The following is a 24342-nucleotide window of genomic DNA, read 5'->3' on the forward strand; positions in this document are numbered from 1 at the left end:
ATTCAGCGTGTCAAATATGTTACATATAGGTGGTGTTCCTATTTCGACAGACCTGTTACACACAGGAATGATGTATCTCGATATGTTAATTTGCCATATATGTAAAGAATTAAACAACACACACCCTTTTTGTTCTTTCTGGCAAGCTTCACAAAGTAAAACTCCATCAGCCAAGGATTCTGAAAATCAGTTTTGCTTGCTTTGCTTCCTAAAATGCGTTTAAAAATGCACTATACTTGAACACTATTCTGACAACTAGGGTAACTAGCTTCAAAATAGCATTGCCGCTGTTCACTGGCTTGTCAATAATCTTGACACAGATGGCTTAAACATTCTCATTCAGGGAAGTCATATATAATAACTTTTGTTTGCTACATGCACCTAGCATCTGTTTGAGTTACCTATATTGGGTTGTTCCACTTCATGATATTTTTCCTGAGCAAACGAGCACAATGGGCTCTCCCACTGCAGTTTTGAAATACATCACACTAGCTGTTGTGAGTCAGTTAAATAATACATGAAATGATGGTTTGCCTTTTACATGCCTGTACTGAAACTGCCCAAAAATTAGTTTTACATCAGCTCCAGTCCTGACTGTTTACCATTATACATGCTGTGTGTAGCAGGTATATACTGGAAGTTTTTTTTAGTTCTATTTTCGAAGATTACTGAAAATTGTATTTTTCTAAACATGTCTGTGTCGGGGGGTTGGAAGTCAAATTGTGTTTTTAGCATATCATGCCATATTATGAAAGCCAACATAATAAATTTCCATATTACATCAGTGCAATTGAAGTATTCTCACGTAAATAAGATTTTTTTCAATAAGCCCAATGGCCACCTCACTTAGAATACAGGAGGGGCCTGATCTGAAGTTAGAGCGGCCCCGGGCATCGGTCTATCAGATTGTTTGAACACTGCATTCAAGGTCAAGATCCTGTAATGTTAAATTTACACTTTTCAATAGCTATGGGTAGTCTGGAATCGGCCATTCATTTGATGGTGTCTGTTTTCTTCATTTTAGCCTTTATCACGGAGGAGGCAAACAGTAAAATATGGTGGCTATATGGAAGACGTAAGTAGATATGTATATATTTTTACATTAACTACATATTTTTCTTATATAACAATGAAAAGAAACTGCCCACCTATTACTCATGGATCGTTTAGTCACTCAAGATACTTGACCAATTCATAAACTATTCTCACCTGTATTCCATTCTTACCTGCACACATCAAAGAAATGCAGGGATAATGGACTAGGCACAGATGTTGTTGGATATGCCTAGAACCTTTATTTAAGCATTTAATTATATTTCAGAAACAGAAATATAATGAAAATCATGGTAGATTTGCATATGAGCTACTTGGTTCATAACCTTAGATATAAAAGAAACATCAGTTCATAATTGCATTTTTTAGAGCAGTAATTCATTGCTAATTATTACATTGCTTTCATTTCCCAGGCATTAATCCCCAACTCAAGGTGAAATCCCTCCTCTAATTAATAATTGGAGACCTAGAACAAAAATAAACATGTAGCAGTCTGATGCCTTAGCCATTTCATCATTTGGAATATTTCTTTTTTCCATGGACTTGTTATTGCCACATTTCTCTTGGCACTCAAAGATTTTCACAGTTCCTACAGTCAATTGGCCCATTTTATGTTGCATTTTATATTTTCTTCACCAAGTCCTTGTTGTTTTACTAGAGGTGCAGTGTACTGGTTTACTACGGTGTTTTATTTCAGTGGTACATAGTACGTTTTCACTGTACTGAGATATAGGTAGTTTCCATGAGTAATGAATATACGGAAATTCCCAAGTAATCTTGTTATGTATTCAGTGATATACAAAATGGTTGAAATTGTCATTAATTTTGAATGTTATTAATATATTTATGCTCCTTTAATCACGTTTGACATGTGTCATGTATGTGAATATGGTGGCCAAATGAGAATGATATTTTTTCCAAATCCAACTTTGGGACAAATTTTGGATTAAAAACAAAATGTCATGTTATTAGTTATTTACTATCAGGATGTAAATTGCCTTTATAAAATGTAGAAAGGAGTCGCAAATATTTGAAATCAACTCAAGGAGCAAATCCTGGCACAGAAGTAAATTCATTTATCACAATTTTAACAAAAGAATCACCTCTTTCTGGAGCTTACATTTAAATATTAATGTGTGTGTGTGTGTGTGTGTGTATATATATATATATTTATATATATATATATATATATACAGTTATACTGTTGTGTTTGTAGTCAAACTCGGAAGGTGAAGACGAAGATGCCGATGAACACGATGAAAACTGTCATGAATGTGGTGGAGATGAGGGTTTGATATTCTGCAGCGAATGTCCCTCAGCCTATCACCTAGAGTGCCATGATCCTCCTCTTAGGCATCCACCTAGGTAGGTTGCTCTTTTTCTGTGCAAGGTTTAGGTGCCATAAAAAAGATTTAAGTATGTGTTGTGCCCTGTTAATTATGATGCAGAAATTCATAAAGCAAGGACTAAGTTTACAGTTGGATCTTGTATTGCTGGAGGTCCTACCATGTTTGCAAGAAAGGTCAGGATACAAAACAATTAAAGGTAATTCCCTTTACGTCAAGTCAGGTGGTGATGAAGGGGAATATTTCAAATCCTCAAGTTTACATTTCAAGATTTAAATTTGTTGCAGTTTAATAATTTGATTTTTGTGTGAGAGAAAAATAGTGATGTGATTATGCAGATCAGTGAGTTATTGCCAGTTTATGTGCAAAGTAATTAGTTCAAAATCGTGTGGTGAAAAACATTCACCATCATAGTTCTTCACTGATAAACATCATCATGCATTCATAGAAATGTGAAATACATGTTATTCAGGCATCAACTGAGTTTTTAATGTGGTTTCAGAGGGCACTGGCTCTGCAATGACTGTAAAAATGGTGTTACGAGAAAGACAAGAAGCGGAAGGCAAGTGAGAAAAACGCAGAGGAGTGGACAGTCAGGTGAGTGGTATTTTGAACTTACTAGCACTTTGGTAGGAAAGGAGACATAACAGTCATGTCAAATGCTTGTTAAGGTTTTGATAAATGTTTTTCATTTGCATGTTTCCTTACCCCCTCATTAGATTCTCATCATACCTGGCATGAAACATGAAGCTGAAACAATTCATTGTACAGCTGCTCGTGCTTACCCTTTTACCTTGCAGTCTATTTCACAGTCATGGAGAAACCAAAATTTCAAAGGAAAATCCTTTCAGTCCCTAACTAAGTTTCGGCATTGAAGGAAAAATATAATCAATTATTAATTATTTATAAAATAAATGAATAGTAAGAAGAACACAAAAATGCTGGCATTGTCAGTTGAGATGTTTTTAATTCTTAAAATAATTTTGGTCAGGGGACTGGGCCTGCAAATCCAAAGCATTCTTTTGTCCACCAGCTGGAGATAACAGATTCTTTTGATGGCTTGCAGCTTGGGGTTAGAAAAGAATCCTATCACTTTGGAGGTAAAAATGTTACAATCATTGACTTGAAGGAGAATAATGGTTTCCAAACAGTAACTGTACTTCTCCACCATCTGCCTTTACCAAACACTGCAGATGAACATGCACATAGATGCCAACACAGGTACCCAAACTGAGCTGATGAGACAGTACAACTCGGACATGCATCATTTCTGTCACAAGTCTGGCATGCCTCCATTCATTGACTCTTGTGACGTAAAGGAGGATGAGGACATCACATAAGGATGTCACTCTTATGACGTGAAGGAGGATGCGTAGGGTCTATTCTGCATCTCAAGCCTGCATGGGGTTAATCTCTGCCAGGCAGGTGTCTTCAGTGTGCTTTGTGGAAAATGACTTGTTTTTAATTTTATTGATTTAAAATAATGTAAATATTAAGTTATTACCTTCATTAAAGATAACAATTGACCATATCATGATACAGCTTCAGCCTGACGTCTATCAATTTTGAGGTCAGTAGTTAAAAGGTCAATGTCACATGAATCAAAAATTGAAAAATATTTCCCACACATTAATCTGGAGTTTTACACCAAATACTTGACCTATGCACTTGAGGCAAGAAAGATGTTTTGAAACTAGTAGGTCACAGGTCAAGGTTACAGTGACTAAAGAAAGAAAAACAGATTTATCACAAGAACTTCACTTCTGCAGCAGCTATTTGATGACCAGATATGGTGGAAGGCTTGTTTGTAATTTAGATGAGAAAGACCTCTTCCCTTTTGGATCAGAAGGTAAATGGACTTGGTCACAGTGATCTGTTTGAAATATTTTTGGCCAGAAAGGGAAGGAATTTCTCTAGTTTACAAGTAGGAAATTCATAATATTAAGTGTTTAGTTCGTGATATTCATTATACTTTTGTTATGTGTTGCAGCACCTTCAAGGAAAAGGAAAAGAGAATATTATTCATCTGATGAAGAAGAATCAGATGAGGAAACTGATGAGGATTTTGATGAGGAAGAAGAAGAGGAAAATCCCAAACCTCCACCAAGGAAACAAGCAAAGAAAGCTTCAAGCAGGGATGACAAGAAGACAGAATCATCAAATGCCAAATCCAGATCTCAAAAATCCAAGAGACCTGGCTTAATTGATGTTTATGAAACACAGCCACTGGTGCAGATTTCTAGACGTGCTCCATCCGAGCTATCAGTGAGTACAGCTGTTTCTCTAAACAGATAACTTGATGTAAATGCAGTTATAAATATTACCAAATACACCTTTGCTGCATAACAACCATGTTTGATTAGTAAATAAAGATGTTAAGGCTTTCATGCAGCCATTTTGACACCCTTTTTATCATAGCTTCTAAATGAATGGTCATATCAGCATGGACTTTTTATTTGGAGACTTAGTCCTAAATGAAAATTGCGCTGATCTTGTGCTCATTATGCCCACCATTGCAGCCATAATTAAAATATTGTTACTGCTACTCGTCGTGAATATAACCACCATGGCAGCCATATTTAAAATATTGTTACTCCCACTCCTCCTGAATATGACCAGCATGACAGCCATATTTAAAATATTGTTATGGCCACTCATCCTGAATGGAAAGTCATTGACCTGGTGTTTTCTTCATAAGATCTTTGTATGATGTTTGGTCCTAAAGGAAAATGGTGTCAGTCTGATATCTAATATGATTGCCATCTTGAAAATCTTATTGCTGCTCCTGATTGGATGGTTATATCAGCTTTGGTTTTCACTGATATCAAGTGGATGCAGAATGAAAAAGGTGCTGATCCGACAGTCAATATAGCCCCCGGAATTAAATGTTGCTGTTGTCTCTTCCCTGAATGGATTGTCCTATTGACATAGGTATTTTACCAAAAACTTTTCATCTTGTTAGTTTTGTCCTGAATGAAAATGTTGTCGATCTGATAGTTAATATATCCACCTGGAAATCTTGTTGGATGGTCATATTCACATGGGTTTTTTACCAAAAGACTTTAATAATGTCTACTGCAGTAGCAAATTTGAAAATCCTGATCACTGAAGAATCTTGGGTGGTTTCCGCACTCATCAGTTCAGAGGAAATAATAGTTTTATCTTGAATTCTTGTAGAAAAAAAATTTGCCCTGTAGAGCATCAGTCCTTTCAAGGGACTCTTTGTTGAAACTGTAATGGAGATAATTAAGGTCTAAGTGTACTTTGGAAACTTTTTAGGTAAACATGTTTGCCTTGAGTGCATCAGAACACACTTGGCAACTTTTCAGATGCATGTTTTTCAAGTCACAAGATCACAAGAGCAATACATGACATTCATTACACCTTACTGAGAATTGGCCTAACTTGTAGAAAAATATTGACTGCCTCGCTGAGATGGCCATGTTAGGGTTGGCAGGTCTGGTGCCATTGTTTCCTTGGGTAATGCATATCATTTTTATTGCTTACTTGTGCTGCTGTTACAGGAAACTGACAAACCAAACCAAATCAATCAAATTTGTGTTAGTGGAAGTGCTTGTTTTTTCTTCGACTTATTTTTGTTGAGTCTTCATTGGTAGAAGCTAAACATAGTAATGACTGGAATCCACGTGCATGCCCATCCACACATCCAATCCTCTTCCATTAATAACTACAGGGATAATTTACTTTACTACACTTTCAGGTATGTTTTTTCTAAATAAATATAATGCTAGCTTGACATAGTGTTTGGGGTTGTCTGTTGTTTCATTGTTGTTAATTAACACCTGATTTTTCATCATGAAAGTTTACTTTGCCATAAAATTTGCTATTTAAAGGTGAGAGAGTAGATCTTAATACAATAAATAACTGCTTACATTTCAGATCTGTGAGGACATATTAAACAGAATGTTGAAACATAAGATGGCTTGGCCCTTCCTTATGGCTGTTAGCAAAAAAGATGTAAGTACCACACCAATTTAATTAAATGCAAATCTGCATTTCCTCATGTAAAGTTTAGGAAAGTTCATTTTCATCTGTTCTGTGTAAAATATGCTTATTCCCTTGGGGACATCAAGAAACTACAAAATGACAATTTTTTTTCAGAGGAATGCAGTGTGGATGGTGTATAAACTATTCACCACATAGAAATGTAGAGAAATTAAATTTAGTTTGCATGTTTATTTTTACTTCAGAAAACCAAATTTAAAAATGATAGAGTTTTAAATGGTCCTTTTCCATGAACTGTGTTTTTTTTTTGTGCAAGTGAAGGTGTTGTGAATATCAGTTACAGTTGCCATTTTCACTGTATGGTTACACATCATTTTTGGCGGGGATTTTTTTCTTCTCCATTGCAGCTGAAAATATTAGATGTTATTACTCTTAAAATCCAGACAGTGGCTTTTCTGTTGTTGCTGTTGGTTCCATTTTACATTGTCGTGCTTTTTATACCTTTGGTTTTTATGAATTTCACAAAGGTTGGACTGCAAGCACCTGCAGACCTCACCCCCATTTAATGTTGCCCCAGATGTTAATTTTCTCACTCAAAACAGACAATACTAACACAGCCACTGCTAGCAGAAGCACTGGTGATGCCTTCAAAGTGATGGTTGAGAGTTTCACAACAGTCGGTAGAAGTACCACATTAAACAAGTTTGGAAACTACTGTATCACTGGGGTTTAGACCAAAACTTTGATGACATTGAAGGTTTTACCCCCAGCAATAACAAAACTATCGCCATCCCAGGCACCATTTTTTTTTTTTTTTTTTACTTCATTAACCTCACATAAAATACACACAAACAGCTAGGATTACAGACATATCCCTTTTATATGGCCACCCCTAATGTACCAGGAAAGTGGTTTTATAAGAGGGTGGCCTTTCTAGAGGAGACAATTTTGTTTGAAGTATGTGCATGTGTATGCAGTACAAAAGTAACATGTAACCTAAAAGCATTTAATATCCTCATTTTAAAGTAACAATTATTAAACAGTTCTTAAAAATAGACTTGTACATTAGTAGTTTTTTATTCTTACGCTTGAAGTGGGGTATTGGTGGCACACCCATTGCAAAACCATTCAGAAACATTGTCATTTAAATTTTGGTACAGACATAACTTAACATTTACAATCATTATCTATTTACACCATTGTCCCACTGCTGCGGAATATCTTATCTGTTGTGAGTTGGTTTATTTGATCCTTTCCAACATCAGACTTTCTGGCAAAAAGATTTGAAGTCTTCAAATTGTGAGTCAAATACCTTTTCATTCTTATTTTAAAGTAAAGGTTTTCTTTCTAATTGTTGACATATTAAATTTGTATGATTTTTTCCATTGTTGTTAATTGTAATGCAATTTAATCATGTAGATGAATCCTTTGTAGAATAGATGAAATGCCTTGTTTATAATGAAGTGATACATATAGTGTTACATGCTTTTTCGGTCTTATCCTGGTACCCTGTTATGTTTAAGTTTCATTTCTCTTTGTGTGTGAATCCACATATTATTCTATGTTGTTATGATCTTGACGGTTACCTACTATCATCATCATCAAAGATAATAACCCTACAGATTTGTGAAGCCCAAAACTCTGTTGAATCCATTTCCTGTAAACATTGGCATTTCAAGATCATGATTTAACATTAACCAAAGTGGTACTTGTTATAATGTACTTTAGCCTACATTTCTGTCAGTAATAAAAACCTGACCTTAGGAAACTGACATCAGTAGAAGTAATCGGATTACTTACCTTTCCCTTTGAATTAAATACTGGTTTTGGACACATTAGATTAAATGTCCACTTGAGAGGTGTAAAATGACATTTTTGGCTTAAAATGCTGGCTGCATGCTGCATCAGAAGGATAGCCACCCACAAGGGGTAGTTTTGTACACAAACTCATTGGTATGGAGAAAACTGGCAGTGTAGAAGGAGGTGGTGGTTGCTGGTGAGGGAAGCTGTATAAGAGTGGGACCACAGTAATTGATCTTTGGTGTCAGAACAAGAGTGAGAAATATTGGCCTCAGGGGGTCACAGGTGCTATTACCACTAAAGTGAAGGTGTATTTAGTGAAATGTCCTTGGCAATAACCTTTCCTTCAGGATATTCAAAAAAAAAAAGAAAAATAAATGTTATATTAAAAAAGGATGCACTCTGCCACATTACAGTAATCGGCCAAAAATAGAAACAGAGGGCATGGTATTTGTGGCTCTTGGTTGGCATGTATGTTGAAGACCATGTTATTTCCAAATCTAGTGACATCAAAGAAACGAATGTTTACTACCATCTTACCAATACACTATGGCAGCAGGTTAGAGGTGCTTGTCCACAGAGTAGCTATCAGTTCCATCCATCCTGACCAAATAAACGTTCATTTGCTGCTTATAGAGGAATTATAATGTTGCTATACCAAAAACTCAAAGATTCGCAGGGTCTTCACCTAAAAAAAATACTTACGTAAGGATGAAACTTTGCTGGCAGAGGCTGAACAGTGGCACACTCTGCACAAAAAGGTAGAAGCACGAAGTAAACACAGTGGATGTTGTTGACACTACAATGACAGCCGAGTCTCAGGGCACTGTTATGGCAGAGATTGGAACATTGTCAGTCATTGTTAACCCCATTGTGATTGTCCTTGAGATCAAAGCTCAGAGTTATGGTATATTTTCTGGCTGTAACTTTTATCAGCCAGCAATGGTCCACAAAAGAACATGATAAAATCTATATCTTGCCAAATCAAAGCTCACAATTGCACACCACATATGAAAAGTGATAATTCTCTTTCATGGGAAATGCACAACCAGCACTTTGGTTGAATCAAGAAAGTGGCAAAAAGTTAACTAATAGTCTGCAGAAGTGCCCAAACCTGTAAGGAAATGATCGAAAAATTCCTGTGAATTCATAATAAGCTTTGTGTTGGCTGAAAGTTGAAAATATCAGAACCATTAAAGCAACAGCTTTCTGACCAATTACAAACAAGGCTGCCACTGTTAAAGTCACGAAAGGCATCAACAAGAAAGCATCCGGTGAACATTTGAACTAGAATACATGGATTTTTATATATAAAAACTTTTGCTGTTCCTATATTCTCAGTGCAATGGACTACAAAAAGAAGCTCTCAAAAATTGAAGGCAAAAACATAAGTTTGGGCCTGCAAACAGATGCCTGAAAAACATTGACATACTCTTTGAAAATGTTATATTGAGAGCATTGTTTTTCTTTATGGCACACTGCTTGACAGCATCATCTCTATTAAAAATAAATTCATGTCTTAAATGAACACAAGGTTGTTAAGTGGCTGCCAGAACAAATATATAATTACTCGATCTACAAGTAAACTATTTGACTAATTTGAATCAGCGTCATGGGGGGGGGGTTTCAGTCTCAACAGGCTTGGCAACATAAATTTGCTTGTCCAGCACTAAATCAATTTTCACCTACTCTTACCTTTTTACACCCACCATGCTTTCTGTAAACGACTTGCAAAATTTAAAATTGCAGTGAAGAAACATGTGGGATGAGGTTGGCAAAAACTTGTGATTACACCATGATTCCAGACTCCTGGACATGACCACGATGACTAGGTTAACAGTTCTTTTGTACAAGATGTCAATGACTAGTGCTAGGTTGCAAAATCTGACAATTGAGAGAGGTTGCTCACTTCGAGCAATGCATGCAAATTTTGTTTCACCTGAAGAAGAGCTCTCAACTGATAACATGTAAACAGGCTTGGCGAACCTAGGTATATTCACAGTTTATTTACCTTATAGTGTTTGCACTTTAGCCTATTTACCATGTTTACTCACTTATAAGACAAGTCCAATTGCATATTGCACAGAATGTGTCTCCTGTTGCATAATATGCCAGCAGATCTGGGTCTGTGCAATTTGTTTGGAGTAATTAGAAGAAACAACACAGACACTGATCTGCATGTATATTGTGCTACAACATATCAAGATCTATGTTTGCAGTTAGACTACTTACACGTGTGTATATATGGAATATCTATAATGTTTGTTGATCTTTTAAGATTGCAACTTAAAAACTCCGAAATTTAAATGCTATGCTAACTCAGTGTAAGCGTTTATTCACTAAGTTGAAAATTCCTTTGAGAAGTCAGACTGTTAAGTAGCGTCATTGCCTTCTGTGCCAAAGTGCCTAATGCCATCCTTACTGAATGCAGCCTGGACCACTTAAATATACAAACAGGACTAAAGTTCTAAAAGTTCCTGTAATTTTTTTCATTTCACTTGCAATTGCAGTCTAACGTTTCATGGCATGGTTTTGATGAGCATGGCAATAAACTGCTGACAAACCCCTCATGTTTTTATTTTATGCCCTAACCATACAGAATACAAAAGAATGTTATTGATTTAAATATATAATGTGCCTTCGGTTTTACAACCCTCTGGTTTTTCACAACCTCCATTACAACCAATAAAATTTTTGCAAAGCTTACAAATGTCAGAGATCCTGAAATTCTGATGGCTGGACATTTTGTACCCAGAATTAGCATCGTGGTCTTAAATCTGAAATTGCATATAAAAATGTTCAAATGAGTTGTAATGAGATTAAGTCATTAAATGTGTCTGACAAATTTCCTGTTGCTTCAGTTTTAGTGCTTTCCTTCCATGCATCACTGTCCATATATTTTGTTTTCTTCAGAAAACTAAACTTCAGAATTTCACCCAACAGTATTTTATCTCATTCTGTTATTAAAAATATACAATTTCTAATAAACAGATATTTCCAGTCAATTCCAGCAGTAAAGTTTTACTGTAGGATCACTCATTTTCATGGTGTAGCAAGTTTCATGGATTTCTTTTTTTTTTTTGGCCCCAAGCCATGAATTTAAAGACCCATAATAAAATTATCCACATATGATGACCCCCCCCCTTCTTCCTGTATTTCATTTCTAGTGATCAACAAAGCAAATTGATAAACCAATGTCATCTCTTTAATCATCTTAGAAAATATTGACCTGTACTTATTTTTTTTCTTTTTTTAAATCTTTGGAAAAAACTGAAACATTTTTTATTGTTTGAAAGACACATCTATATTGCATCCAGTAGCTGTAATTTCCACTTGCTGCCTGAAATCAACATGTTGTGAGACAAGTAAAAATAGGGACAAAACAGAAAAGCATAAAGTATTCAAACACTAGTATAACTGAAAATGAATGTGAGATTAATCAGTGATACTAGCATATGAAAATGAATGTGAGATTAATCAGTGGTACTAGTATTACTGAAAATGAATGTGAGCTTAATCAGTGGTACTAGCATATGAAAATGAATGTGAGATTCATCATTGGTACTAGCTTATGAAAATGAATGTGAGATTAATCAATGGTACTAGTATATGAAAATGAATGTGAGATTAATCAATGGTACTAGCATATAAAAATGAATGTGAGATTAATCAATGGTACTGGTATATGAAAATGAATGTGAGATTAATCAATGGTACTAGCATATGAAAATAAGATTTGATACTCATCCTTATTGATTCTTCATTCAAATGAAACTCATCAAAAAATTTAAATCCTCATGAAAGCATGTCTCATTTTTTCCAATGCATGCTTAATCCCAATGAACATAAAGTACTCTATTGCTTGAAGTACAATTGCTGATGAAACTGTCTAGCTTGCCAGGTGTGGAAGTGTGATTTTAATTCCTCTTTGTAGTCTTTATTTATTGTAAGATCTAGCAGTTGAGTTGGTTTATACGTGATTCAGACTCAAAGAAGTGATTCCATATTTTTCAATTTATTTGGCATCATTGCACTTTCATGGGCTTTGAACGCATCAAACGTCATTCATAATGCTTGCTAATTGCATTGTTCGAGTCACAGCTGGTGCCATGTTTGGCTTACATGGAATAATGACATCCAGACTGATTGGGTTCAGTGTGAATCTCATCACCATGTTAACGCCATGGTTATCAGAAGGTACTGATGGTGCAACTTTATGGATGTTGTTTTAAGAAGAGATCATACACATGTTCTTTATTATCTAGTTAGCTTAGTGTTATCGGCTGCCTTTGAAACTGAGTGCAAGAAAATGATCTTAGTTGTTTGGTATGTGCTCATACAGCTGGTACCATTGTTTTTAACTACTGAAGTGATAGCTTTTTTTGTCTGTATGGTTTTGTTCTTATGAGTATTTATACAGGTTAATCCATTTATTTTAATTGGGGCATAGGTTAAAGGTCTTACATGTTCTAACCAAATGAATAGTATCTCTCCCTTTTTCAATTAAAGGGATTTGACAAGTCCAGGAAATAGGCTTTCAGACTGCTTTGTGTTGTGCTTTCTGGCCATAGAGTGGTTAAACAGTTGGGAAAACACAATTGACCACACATATTCTTTTGATTGCTATTGGTAATAAATGATCATTCAAGTTAATTTGTTAGTAAATTCAGCTGATTTACATGTGTGTGTGTGTGTTAACTCAAAAATTGGTGACAGTGCAATTAATAACCTTTCCCAATCTCTTCTTCAGGGGAAGGTACTTACTATATACAAAACAAACAATGCAGACGCTAAGAGAAACCTAATTATTACATGTTTGATTGACATAGAAAATCTACATAAATAGATTTAAATACATTATCAAAATGCACAAACACCTAGTATATTTAATGTTATAATCGGAATTACAAACGTTTATCGAAACAACTCACAAGCGTGGAGGACTAGATTGCATTTATTTATTTATATATATATATATATATATATATATATATATATATATATATATATATATATATATATATATATATATATATATATATATATATATATATATATATATATATATATATATTGGATGATCATTCCAGGTGCCAGACTACTATGAAATTGTAAAGCAACCCATCGATCTTCAGAAGATTAAAGACAAACTGAATGTCCTGGTGTACGGATCACCACAGGAAGTGGTGGATGATATTGCTCTCATGTTCCGTAACTGTGCTCAGTATAACCAGGTAAGTTTAGATTTTACTATGAACACTGTTCATCTCAGCCAAATAATCAGATAAACTCCGTAACTGTGCTCAGTACAACCAGGTAAGTTCAGATTTTACTATGAGCACTGTTCATCTCACCCAAATAATCAGATAAACTCCGTAACTGTGCTCAGTACAACCAGGTAAGTTCAGATTTTACTATGAGCACTGTTCATCTCACCCAAATAATCAAATAAACTCCATAACTGTGCTCAGTATAACCAGGTAAGTTCAGATTTTACTATGAGCACTGTTCATCTCACCCAAATAATCAAATAAACTCCGTAACTGTGCTCAGTACAACCAGGTAAGTTCAGATTTTACTATGAGCACTGTTCATCTCACCCAAATAATCAAATAAACTCCGTAACTGTGCTCAGTATAACCAGGTAAGTTCAGATTTTACTATGAGCACTGGTCATCTCACCCAAATAATCAAATAAACTCCGTAACTGTGCTCAGTAGAACCAGGTAAGTTCAGATTTTACTATGAGCACTGGTCATCTCACCCAAATAATCAAATAAACTCCGTAACTGTGCTCAGTAGAACCAGGTAAGTTCAGATTTTACTATGAGCACTGGTCATCTCACCCAAATAATCAAATAAACTCCGTAACTGTGCTCAGTATAACCAGGTAAGTTCAGATTTTACTATGAGCACTGGTCATCTCACCCAAATAATCAAATAAACTCCGTAACTGTGCTCAGTAGAACCAGGTAAGTTCAGATTTTACTATGAGCACTGGTCATCTCACCCAAATAATCAAATAAACTCCGTAAATGTGCTCAGTATAACCAGGTAAGTTCAGATTTTACTATGAGCACTGGTCATCTCACCCAAATAATCAAATAAACTCCGTAACTGTGCTCAGTATAACCAGGTAAGTTCAGATTTTACTATGAGCACTGGTCATCTCACCCAAATAATCAAATAAATATAGGTTTAATTTTTCAGTCCAGCACTAAAGCCATCAACAGATTTGTTGTGCTAGTGATCTTAAAAAAACAACTCTTGCATACAAAAAGCGGATATATGTACATTGTTGTTTATTGTATATAATCTCAGTGAACAAACTGTTACTTATGGTAAGAGATAAATTTCAGAACAATTTTGCACAAGAACAAGCTTTGTAGAATGAAATTAATCGAACAGTAGTGATTAATATAAACTATTTTCCTAGCACAACCTTAATTTGGCATGGCAAATAGAATTGCACCAGCCTTTATCCATATTATCAAGAGCAAGCTTTTCGTAGTTTGTTATGAAGTTAAATTTCACTGAAAAGATAAAATTGTGTGACTTTTTAACATGGTTTTCAATTTTAATGATAAAGAATGTGTTAAATGTCAACTTGTATTTTTTAATATCCCACGATCAAGACCTTGTGTATTACCCTGAATGTTTAATTACTAGGGATCAAGTACTGTCACATAGTGATAGTAACCCTCCTAACCCAGTCTAGCCTTGTGTTAGGGATGACAAGGAAAAACCCAAACAACTGGAAAAAATGGCTGGGGTTTGTTCCTTTCGTTGGGTTACTCTGGTATTAAAAAATAAGATGATGCGTAACAGATTGAAAACCTTTTGACTTGGACATTTTTCACACACAAAATCTTGTTGGTGGGATTAAACACAAGCCACTGGAGGTGGACAGATGAAATGTGGTTGGCGTGCTGACATGCATATGTAGATGGCATGATTAGACTTTGCATACATTTTCCATTGTTTAATGTGTTGTATGTCCTTTTTTTTCTTCTTTTTTTATAAGTATTTTTTGGCATTTGTTTGTCCCTATATCTGTACATAAAACCATTTTCATTAATAGCTAAGCTTCTTTTGTTCTGCTTTCACATGCCAAATTATTTGAAATATCCAAACCTATTGGCTGTAAATTTAGTTTTGACAAGATAGATTTAAAGTACTTACTTGAGAAACACAAACATATCCATATTCAATTGACATGGATGCATGCTTACCATATATGCTCATTTATACGTGAAGTCCAACTGCAAACAACATAGGCACTTATCTGCCATCACATAATTCACCAACATATCAAGGTCTTTGTTGTTTATTCTGCTGATTATTCCTGCACAACAAACTGAATGCACCCAGATTAGCCGGTATATTATGCCACAGCAGATCTGGATATCTGTACTTTGCACTTCTAAGCAAGTTAAGATGTTATTTTATTGCATTATGTTGGTTTGACAGACTTATGTTTTGTTTTCCATTCAGGCTGATAGTGAAATTTTCGACTGTATGGAAGTCCTTGAGAAATTCTTTGTGGAGCTGCTGCAGAAACATCTACCGATGTACTACTACAATCGTGATGGTGCTGCAAATGGTTATGCTGATCATATGTACAACCAGAGTGGAAACAGACGTACAAGAAAGAGTAAATGAATAGACATCTTTATTTTGTAATTATTCAGCTCTAACTGGGTGTAGGATTGTCAAAGGGGTTAATCTTGTATCATATAACATGATACAGTTTGGCAAAGCAAAAGAAGAAATTCACCAGTGACGTGCAGCAAACCTATAACAAATTTTTTTTCTTCTCCTAGCCGACAATGAGGAAGACAGTACCCTGATGTCTGAACATGGCATTTCACAGTTAAATATATACAAAATAGAAACATGTTATGCTACTTGGGGATGGGGTCTGTTTAATGTGGTATAATTTTTATATTAGTGTAAAGGACACCCTATAATGGCTCTTTAATACAGGCAGTTTATTTAAGAGATTTGAATGATTACATTACCAATTCCAGGGTTTTAAAAAAAAAAAAAAAAAACTTTATATTTAATTTTTACTGCATAATCCAGGTAAGCAATTCTTAACAAAATAGTTATGAATGTCGGAAGTTGGAAACTTCAGAATTTTTATCACATGAACTTCAACAGCATCAGCTGAGATTTATGTAGCAGTGAAATTATACATGCCTGGCAATGTAGCTGGAATGTTGATACATAAGATTTTAGAATTAAGTTTAACTAACTTGCCATAACCACCTTTTTGTCCCTTATTGGTTAGTTTTGCACATTGGAAGTCTTTTGAAAAACAACAACTTTACATAACACATTTTCCTTCAAATTTGCTTCATAAATGGTTATTTGTGAATGAGAAGGGATAATATGCTCATTTTTTATGTAAATGTTCAAAAATTCAACAGTAGCCAAATTTGTTCACTGGTAAAGAGAGTATTATAGGTTAAAAAATGTATGGTCCTTGGGAGATTTTTATGGTTTTAAAAAAACTTGAAATTTGTGTACATTCACACAGAAAACCTGTAGCATCTTGTAATGGCAGCAGTTTGTATTACTCAATAGCCAATCAGAGCTTGTGTAATTTAGTCCTTGTTATTAATATCCTTGATCATTGTGCTTGTGCACATAATCAAATGTATTCATGACCAGGAACATAGGAGGTGATATCCTGTTCTGCGAATCAGAATTGCATTATTTTTCTTGCAACAAATGAACCGAGCTGGATGTATCCATTTCGGATTTGTTTTTTTGTTTTTTAATATACTTCTTTATTTGTCTTTGGTGGGGTCCCCACTAGTTCCCCAACATTTTCAGGCCACCAGACTAGCATAAATGTAGAGCCCTAAATGTTCCTTGCTTCTAGGGCATTTTAAGTTCTAATATTGTGAGCCATGGTGTAGATTATTCATGGTCTCTACCAGTTCTGTTGTTTGTTAGAAGGTGCAACATAATTTGTTTCTGATTGTAAATATTTCTTTATTATTATCTCAAATTTGTAGTTGTCCAACAGATGGTACTTTACATGTTGCAATTGTCCAACACGTAGCTTATTCGATTACATACCTATAAACTCATTTATAAATAGAGTCCAAGGATAAACAATATTAAGATTGGTCTGCCAGAGCACAGTGCACTGGCAGATCGTGGTCTATCTTGTTTCTTAACTTGATTATTCATAACAAACTGCATAGACCCAGATCTGCTGGCTCATTATGATCTGGGTCTGTGCCATTTGCAATTGGACTAGAATTATAACCATGACTATATGGTATTCTGCTTTAATAAATGCTTCAGATTATACCTTTTTCATGCCCTGTTCACACTCATTTACACTTAAGAAAAATATTTGTACTGTATAGGACATTTTGCTTAATATCAAACAAATTTCCAAATTTAAAAAAAATAAAAAAATAACTGGGAGCTATGCTAATTGTAATTTCCTATATCTTTCCTATATTGTAGTCAAGTTGTGAAAGCAAGTCCTTCAAGGAAAACTGTATTTCATAATTTTAGGTTATTACTGAGGCTTAAGCTGCTGTAAATACTTATAAAACAAGTCCACCTGCAAACTGCACAGACCCAGATCTGCTATCGCATAATGCACTGACAGATCTGGGTCTATGCAGTTTGTTGGAGTAATCATTAGAATGAACAACATAGACTCTGATCTGCAGTTACATTATGCCTCATCAGATCAGGATTTTTGTTGTTTCACAGTTCACTCTACTTATAAGCGAGCATATTTGGTAATAACCCTAGTATTGGATGTTTGTAATGAGATAACAAGAGACTAAGTGAAGTTGATTTATTGTAGTTGTTGGCATAGCATCAACCTTAAATTTTTATGCTGTTTAATGTTTCTCTTGCATGTAAAGTTACAATACTTGATAATGTGTTTTATCATGGAGTGTACTTCTCATTGCAAGCAAAAGGTCACAATTACCCACTTTTAATGATCAAGTGACTTCACTATGTATTTGGAACATGCCATAATGAAGCCAAGATATCGCATTCTATGGAATTTTTGTTTTATATTTAAGTAATATTAGCAGGTTTCCTCATTAATGATGCCCATTATGGTTTATTTACCATGGTAAAGTAATGATCAGTACATTTTTACTGCGGTTTTCCTAAGTTGTTTCTGACAAAAAATTTTAATTAAATTTAATTTTTTAATAATGGAACTAAAGGTCCATGCCAGAGTTTCATTTCTCATATATGCAGTATTATAATTGTGTACTATATCCAGTGGAACAGTAACTCTTGTAATTGAATGATCAATAATAATTGCAATGAGTAGAGTTTTACATTGCAATCCAAGCCTCGTACAAGAAAGTATTGATACAAAATTTGTCTCTTCATCATGTATAAAAATGTTTCATAAACATTCATGCCTCATGTTTGGTTCACTATGGTGCCAATGTACTAGCATGAATTTGATGTATTTATAAACCCTTGGGCAAATCATCTAATTTTTTTAACCAGTATAGGCACCATTAACTGTGTTCATAATCATGTAAATGCCATGTATAGTTGCCTTTAAGTGTGATCCAACTGCAACCTACATGGACCCTCATCTGCCATCGTATAATGCACTGGCAGTTCTAGGTCTCTGCATTTTAAGATTAAACTGTAGGACAAGTAGCATAGACCCTGATTTGTCATTGAATTATGCAACAGCAGATCAGGGCCTATATTGTTGGCAGTTTGACCCAACTTGTATGCAAGTATATATAGTAATAAATGGTTTCATTATTGTTGTGTGATATATCTTGATTATAATGTAAATATATATGTACACTCACCCACCCAATCCCTGAACTTGTTGAAGCAGTTTGGCTGTATCTTCTTAAGTTGCTTTTCTTTTAACACTTTAAAACCGCTGGGCGGAATACTGTATTCAGATATTTTGTATATTAGTAGCTGTTAAGAGTTATTCAAATAAGGTCATATGAGAACATGCCTAAGTTATTTGCCCATGATGATCAATTGGTGTTTTTGACATTGGTGATTCGTACATATGATGCTTAAGTTGCAGTCACCCACCACGATTCAACCTTTCATACACGTATATATATATATGCACACACACATATACATATACACAGCTTGTTATAAATTTTAGTAGATTAATTTTTTTCATATTTGTAACCAGTTTGATAATTTAGCAGACATAAATCTAATGTCTGAGATGTCCTCATTGTTATTTCAGTGTACTCTGAATGGTTCATCATTTTATTAGACTTATTCGTCTAAATTAGAGTTATGATCAAAAAGACTACAAATATAGCTAGTAATGAGTGAATGTGCCAATAATGGTGATATTTTGTACATTGGATTTTTGTCAGCTTAACATTCAAATCGGTAAAAAAATCAGACCTCTTTTCTGTGTAGGTATATTCCAAAAGTCATTTAAGATAAGTTATGATTATTTTTCATTTGTTTTTTAAAATTTTCTGTAAACTGTTCACAAGGCTGAAGCATGGTGGAATGACAAAACTTGAGCACTGTAATTTTGTCTCGTTTCATTTAGATCAAATAGGCACATTGTCAAACAAGGCAGTGGTATATTTTCAATGATATTGGTATTGTATTGAAGCTATCGGTTTATATGTAAAATATAGAATAGTCATTGCTCTGTAATTAAGGTTCCCAAATGCCAATTAATTTGTAAGTCAACTAGTAATATTTTCTGGTGTCAAAATATTTTCAGTAATAGATGTCAGAAGTGCTATTTAGCTATAAAATGAGATGGATGTAGATATTCTTGTGCTGTAGGCAGTTTGTTTGAATAGTTAATCTCTCTCCGTTTTATTGGGAGACGTGCTTTATATTTTAAATACCTCAACGGTTTCAACACTTTTTAAGCGTAATGTCTGCAGCAGCAGAAGATTCACAGTATCCTATCATTTTTTTTTTACAAACAGTACATTTATCCGTATTCAGCAAGAGAACTGGTTTTTGTGACAGCAGTTTCAACTACAGTGACAAATACACAAGGAATTATGATTTTTTTTCAAAACTTAATTCCACAATATTTTTTTAGTCATGAGTATGCTGCACTTCATAAAAATTAAATAATTTTAAAAACTAGTATGAGTTGCTTGCCAAGGAATTGCATTTAGTAGAAGGCTTAAATATAAAGTAACAACTAGTTTATTTAGACCTAATTTATCCAGTTTATTTTACCAAGATTCCTGAAATGCTGATGTCATTTAATTATCTTCATTCAGAATTTCCTTTAATAAAATTAGAGTCTACTATACATTTTTGAATATTAAGAAGTTACCACATATCTTCCGATAAACACCAATCAGTTAATAATTGCCACTACCCCTCAGCTTCAACAACAGAATATAAATGTTCAAATGAACAGACCAAGTCAAATTTTCCTGTTAGTATGTCATTATCCAAAAAAAACACCTAAATATCTAGTAGAATTGTCCCACATGAAAATGGTACAAAATCTATGATGTGGACAGCATAATATTTGGCTTGATCATATAGGATTGTTTGAGAGTTAATAATTGAACATGCTTAAAGAACAGTACAAAGACAATTATTGATGTAAAGTCTGTCTGTTTAATATTCTAAGAACAGTACAAAGACAACTTGTTGATGTAAAGTCTACAACAGTTTAATCTAAGAACAGTACAAAGACAACTTACTGATGTAAAGTCTGTCTGTTAAATATTCTAAGAACAGTACAAAGACAACTTGTTGATGTAAAGTCTGTCTGTTTAATATTCTAAGAACAGTACAAAGACAACTTGTTGATGTAAAGTCTACAACAGTTTAATCTAAGAACAGTACAAAGACAACTTACTGATGTAAAGTCTATGTCTGTTTAATATTCTAAGAACAGTACAAGGACAACTTATTGATGTAAAGTCTATGTCTGTTTAATATTCTAAGAACAGTACAAAGACAACTTGTTGATGTAAAGTCTATGTCTGTTTAATATTCTAAGAACAGTACAAAGACAACTTACTGATGTAAAATCTATGTCTGTTTAATATTCTAAGAACAGTACAAAGACAACTTGTTGATGTAAAGTCTATGTCTGTTTAATATTCTAAGAACAGTACAAAGACAACTTACTGATGTAAAGTCTATGTCTGTTTAATATTCTAAGAACAGTACAAAGACAACTTGTTGATGTAAAGTCTATGTCTGTTTAATATTCTAAGAACAGTACAAAGACAACTTGTTGATGTAAAGTCTATGTCTGTTTAATATTCTAAGAACAGTACAAAGACAACTTGTTGATGTAAAGTCTGTCTGTTAAATATTCTAAGAACAGTACAAAGACAACTTACTGATGTAAAGTCTATGTCTGTTTAATATTCTAAGAACAGTACAAAGACAACTTATTGATGTAAAGTCTATGTCTGTTTAATATTCTAAGAACAGTACAAAGACAACTTATTGATGTAAAGTCTATGTCTGTTTAATATTCTAAGAACAGTACAAAGACAACTTGTTGATGTAAAGTCTATGTCTGTTTAATATTCTAAGAACAGTACAAAGACAACTTATTGATGTAAAGTCTATGTCTGTTTAATATTCTAAGAACAGTACAAAGACAACTTGTTGATGTAAAGTCTACAACAGTTTAATCTAAGAACAGTACAAAAACTTGTTGATGTCAAGTCTATGTCAGTTTAATATTCTAACAGATACTCCTGTTTAAAAAAAAATTTGCTGTACTCCTAGGGTGTTGATTAGAAGGACAATATTTTTATTTCACATTTTAAAATTTTCTCTGAAGACAGACAAGAGTTAAGTCCTTAATGCTTTCCACATTTAAATGTTCTATCAAGTTATTCTATCATTTTTGGTGCAAATAAAGTCTTGAGACTCCATGTACATTAACCATAATTATCAGTAAAATGTATCTATTTTCTTTTTATAAATGTGGTACCATATAAACATTGTAGACTGAGACCTGCCAGTGGATTATACAACTGCAGATCTTAGTCTATGCTTTTTTGTAGTTTGGCACATTATACATGAACAAAAATGACACTCCATGCATGGATTCTCAGATTTTCCATGGAATTTACTTTCAGGATCATTTAGTGTGGGTCATAAAGGAAGTGGGACATTAGTCTCAGACTGGACAGTGGATTTTTGCAACATGTGCAAAAACGAGCATGTCAGATCCCCATTTCATGGTTTTTGATATTTTTAAGTAATATTTATCTCGAAGTTGAAGATACATATATGCCCACTTGGATGCATATATTCAAAATAATACCAAGATATAATTATATTTAGCGACACCTTCAATTACACTGGATATATTTGCTTTTTAGAATAGGTTTTAGTTGGTGCCATTTTTTCTTTAATGACAGTCTGCTTAATGCTGTTTGCAGCATAATTTGCATCACTTTAGAGATAGTGCAATGGATACAAGTAAGGAAAAATCTAAATTATGATGTAAATTGGTTTTAATAACCATTGCTTTTAAATGTTTTCTTTATTCGGCAACACCAGTTGTAGACAATTTTTTAGGTGAATGTGTAACCATGTAGTTATATTTATATGTAAATCTGTTGTCACTGTCATCAGCAAAAATAAAAAAAAAAGAAACCTCCAAAAGGAGTTGATTGTTTTTTTTGAAAGGACATTAATTTGATGTATATTAACGCAGAAGAGCTTCATTTTATCCAAATCATCTGGCTACATAGCAACAAAAAAAATAGACAAATGGGAGTTTGGATTATATATTGTGGGAATATACAGACCTCCTTTATTACAAGGCCCATCATTAAAACATATTTCCTGTTGTAATACAGGTGTGAACATTAAGTGGTAGTAAAATAAATGTAGATATTATGAAATGTTCACACCACGTATTTTATGGCTTTTCGGAAATTATAGCCGGGTTCGTGGGTTGTCAATCGTATAAATGGGGAATTAAATGTGAACCTGAACTGCTTCGTTGTAGGTTCACGCATGCCAACCCCCAAGAGAGGTATTAGCATAATTGTTTAATTTATCATTAATACAAATGGCAAAAAGCGTAATCTGAGCAACAACAAAAATAGTAATCTATATATTACATGCCATAATTACAAAAAACTATGAAAAATGTACGTATTTATTTTAGCGTACATTTATTGTTTCTACATACCTGGATATGCAGTTAAAATTTGTGTCAAAAATCGGCCAAATCCATGTGGATTTGTAGTTAATACAAGAGTAAAGACACCAAAGAAATGGATAATTTATTTATGCAATACACTAATCTACAGTAACTTTCACAAATAGTCGTAATGTCCACAAATGATGACTGTTGTAATATCCTCAACTGGAATTTTTTTTTCAATGTTATTAAATGACAATGATTTCCCTTATATTTACATATTTCAGTGAAATATTTGATACTGTATAAGTTGTCCATTTCGTTTATTCTTTCCTAACATGGTATAAGAAGTGCATGTTACAGTAACCAAGTTTATGTGTTGCCTTTGCTGTGACCAACATGTTGGGTTTCTCACTAATAAAAATAATAAAAATAGAGTCCAGTTAACAAACATGAAGAGCGGCCCAGACTTGAAAAGCTAATACTCACCCCAGGGCCACAAACTTGATGCATTAGTTAAACCGGACATTTATATAGTACTTTCTTTTATCTGAATTGTAGTGCATATTTAAATTTTATTTTAGTGAATATTTCTTACTTAACCAGTACTTACTGTTGCTGTGGACGAAAAGGTACTGACCAAGTTCATGTTATCATGATCTCAAAACAAGGTGTTTAAGTCACTAGAAAAATGGCATATGAACCATGGACAGGCATGAAGTTAGGGCAGTTTAGCTTGAAATATCAACAGTGATTCTTAACTAGGTCGTGCGAGAAAGGAGAGAAGTGTCCTCCTTTGTATTATTATGTAGTAGATGTACGACTAGTAAATTGTAAGCAGCTAAACAAGCCCCCCGTGATGATGAATAAATGTCCACAGGACACAAGCCTTGAACTGTAATCATTATTTTCTGTCTTGATCTGAACTTAAAATACTTTTTTTTAACGGGTACCCAGTTTTTCATTTTATTACCCCGATTATTATTAACTGGTGGGTACTCACACACCGGTTGGCATCTCTATTACTGATTGGGTTGATTTTTTTGGTGGGGAGATTAA

The 24342-nt window shown here is 34.0% G+C and overlaps 1 protein-coding gene across 1 annotated transcript in view; it reads left to right on the forward strand.

The window, feature by feature from the left end:
- Nucleotides 1-24178, forward strand: part of LOC149785039 (tyrosine-protein kinase BAZ1B-like) — a 97866-nt gene extending 73688 nt beyond the window's left edge. Inside the window, exons 27-33 of the mRNA XM_089978745.1 lie at nt 1025-1075; nt 2270-2418; nt 2902-2996; nt 4390-4664; nt 6300-6377; nt 13256-13399; nt 15660-24178. Of these exons, the coding sequence (XP_089834871.1) occupies nt 1025-1075; nt 2270-2418; nt 2902-2996; nt 4390-4664; nt 6300-6377; nt 13256-13399; nt 15660-15827 (960 nt within the window). The 3' untranslated portion in view covers nt 15828-24178. The remainder of the gene's footprint in view (nt 1-1024; nt 1076-2269; nt 2419-2901; nt 2997-4389; nt 4665-6299; nt 6378-13255; nt 13400-15659) is intronic.
- The last annotated feature ends 164 nt before the right edge of the window (nt 24179-24342 follow it).

Source organism: Sinohyriopsis cumingii, chromosome 13, assembly GCF_028554795.1.
Source record: "Sinohyriopsis cumingii isolate HCF-2022 chromosome 13, ASM2855479v2, whole genome shotgun sequence".
Taxonomy (NCBI): domain Eukaryota; kingdom Metazoa; phylum Mollusca; class Bivalvia; order Unionida; family Unionidae; genus Sinohyriopsis; species Sinohyriopsis cumingii.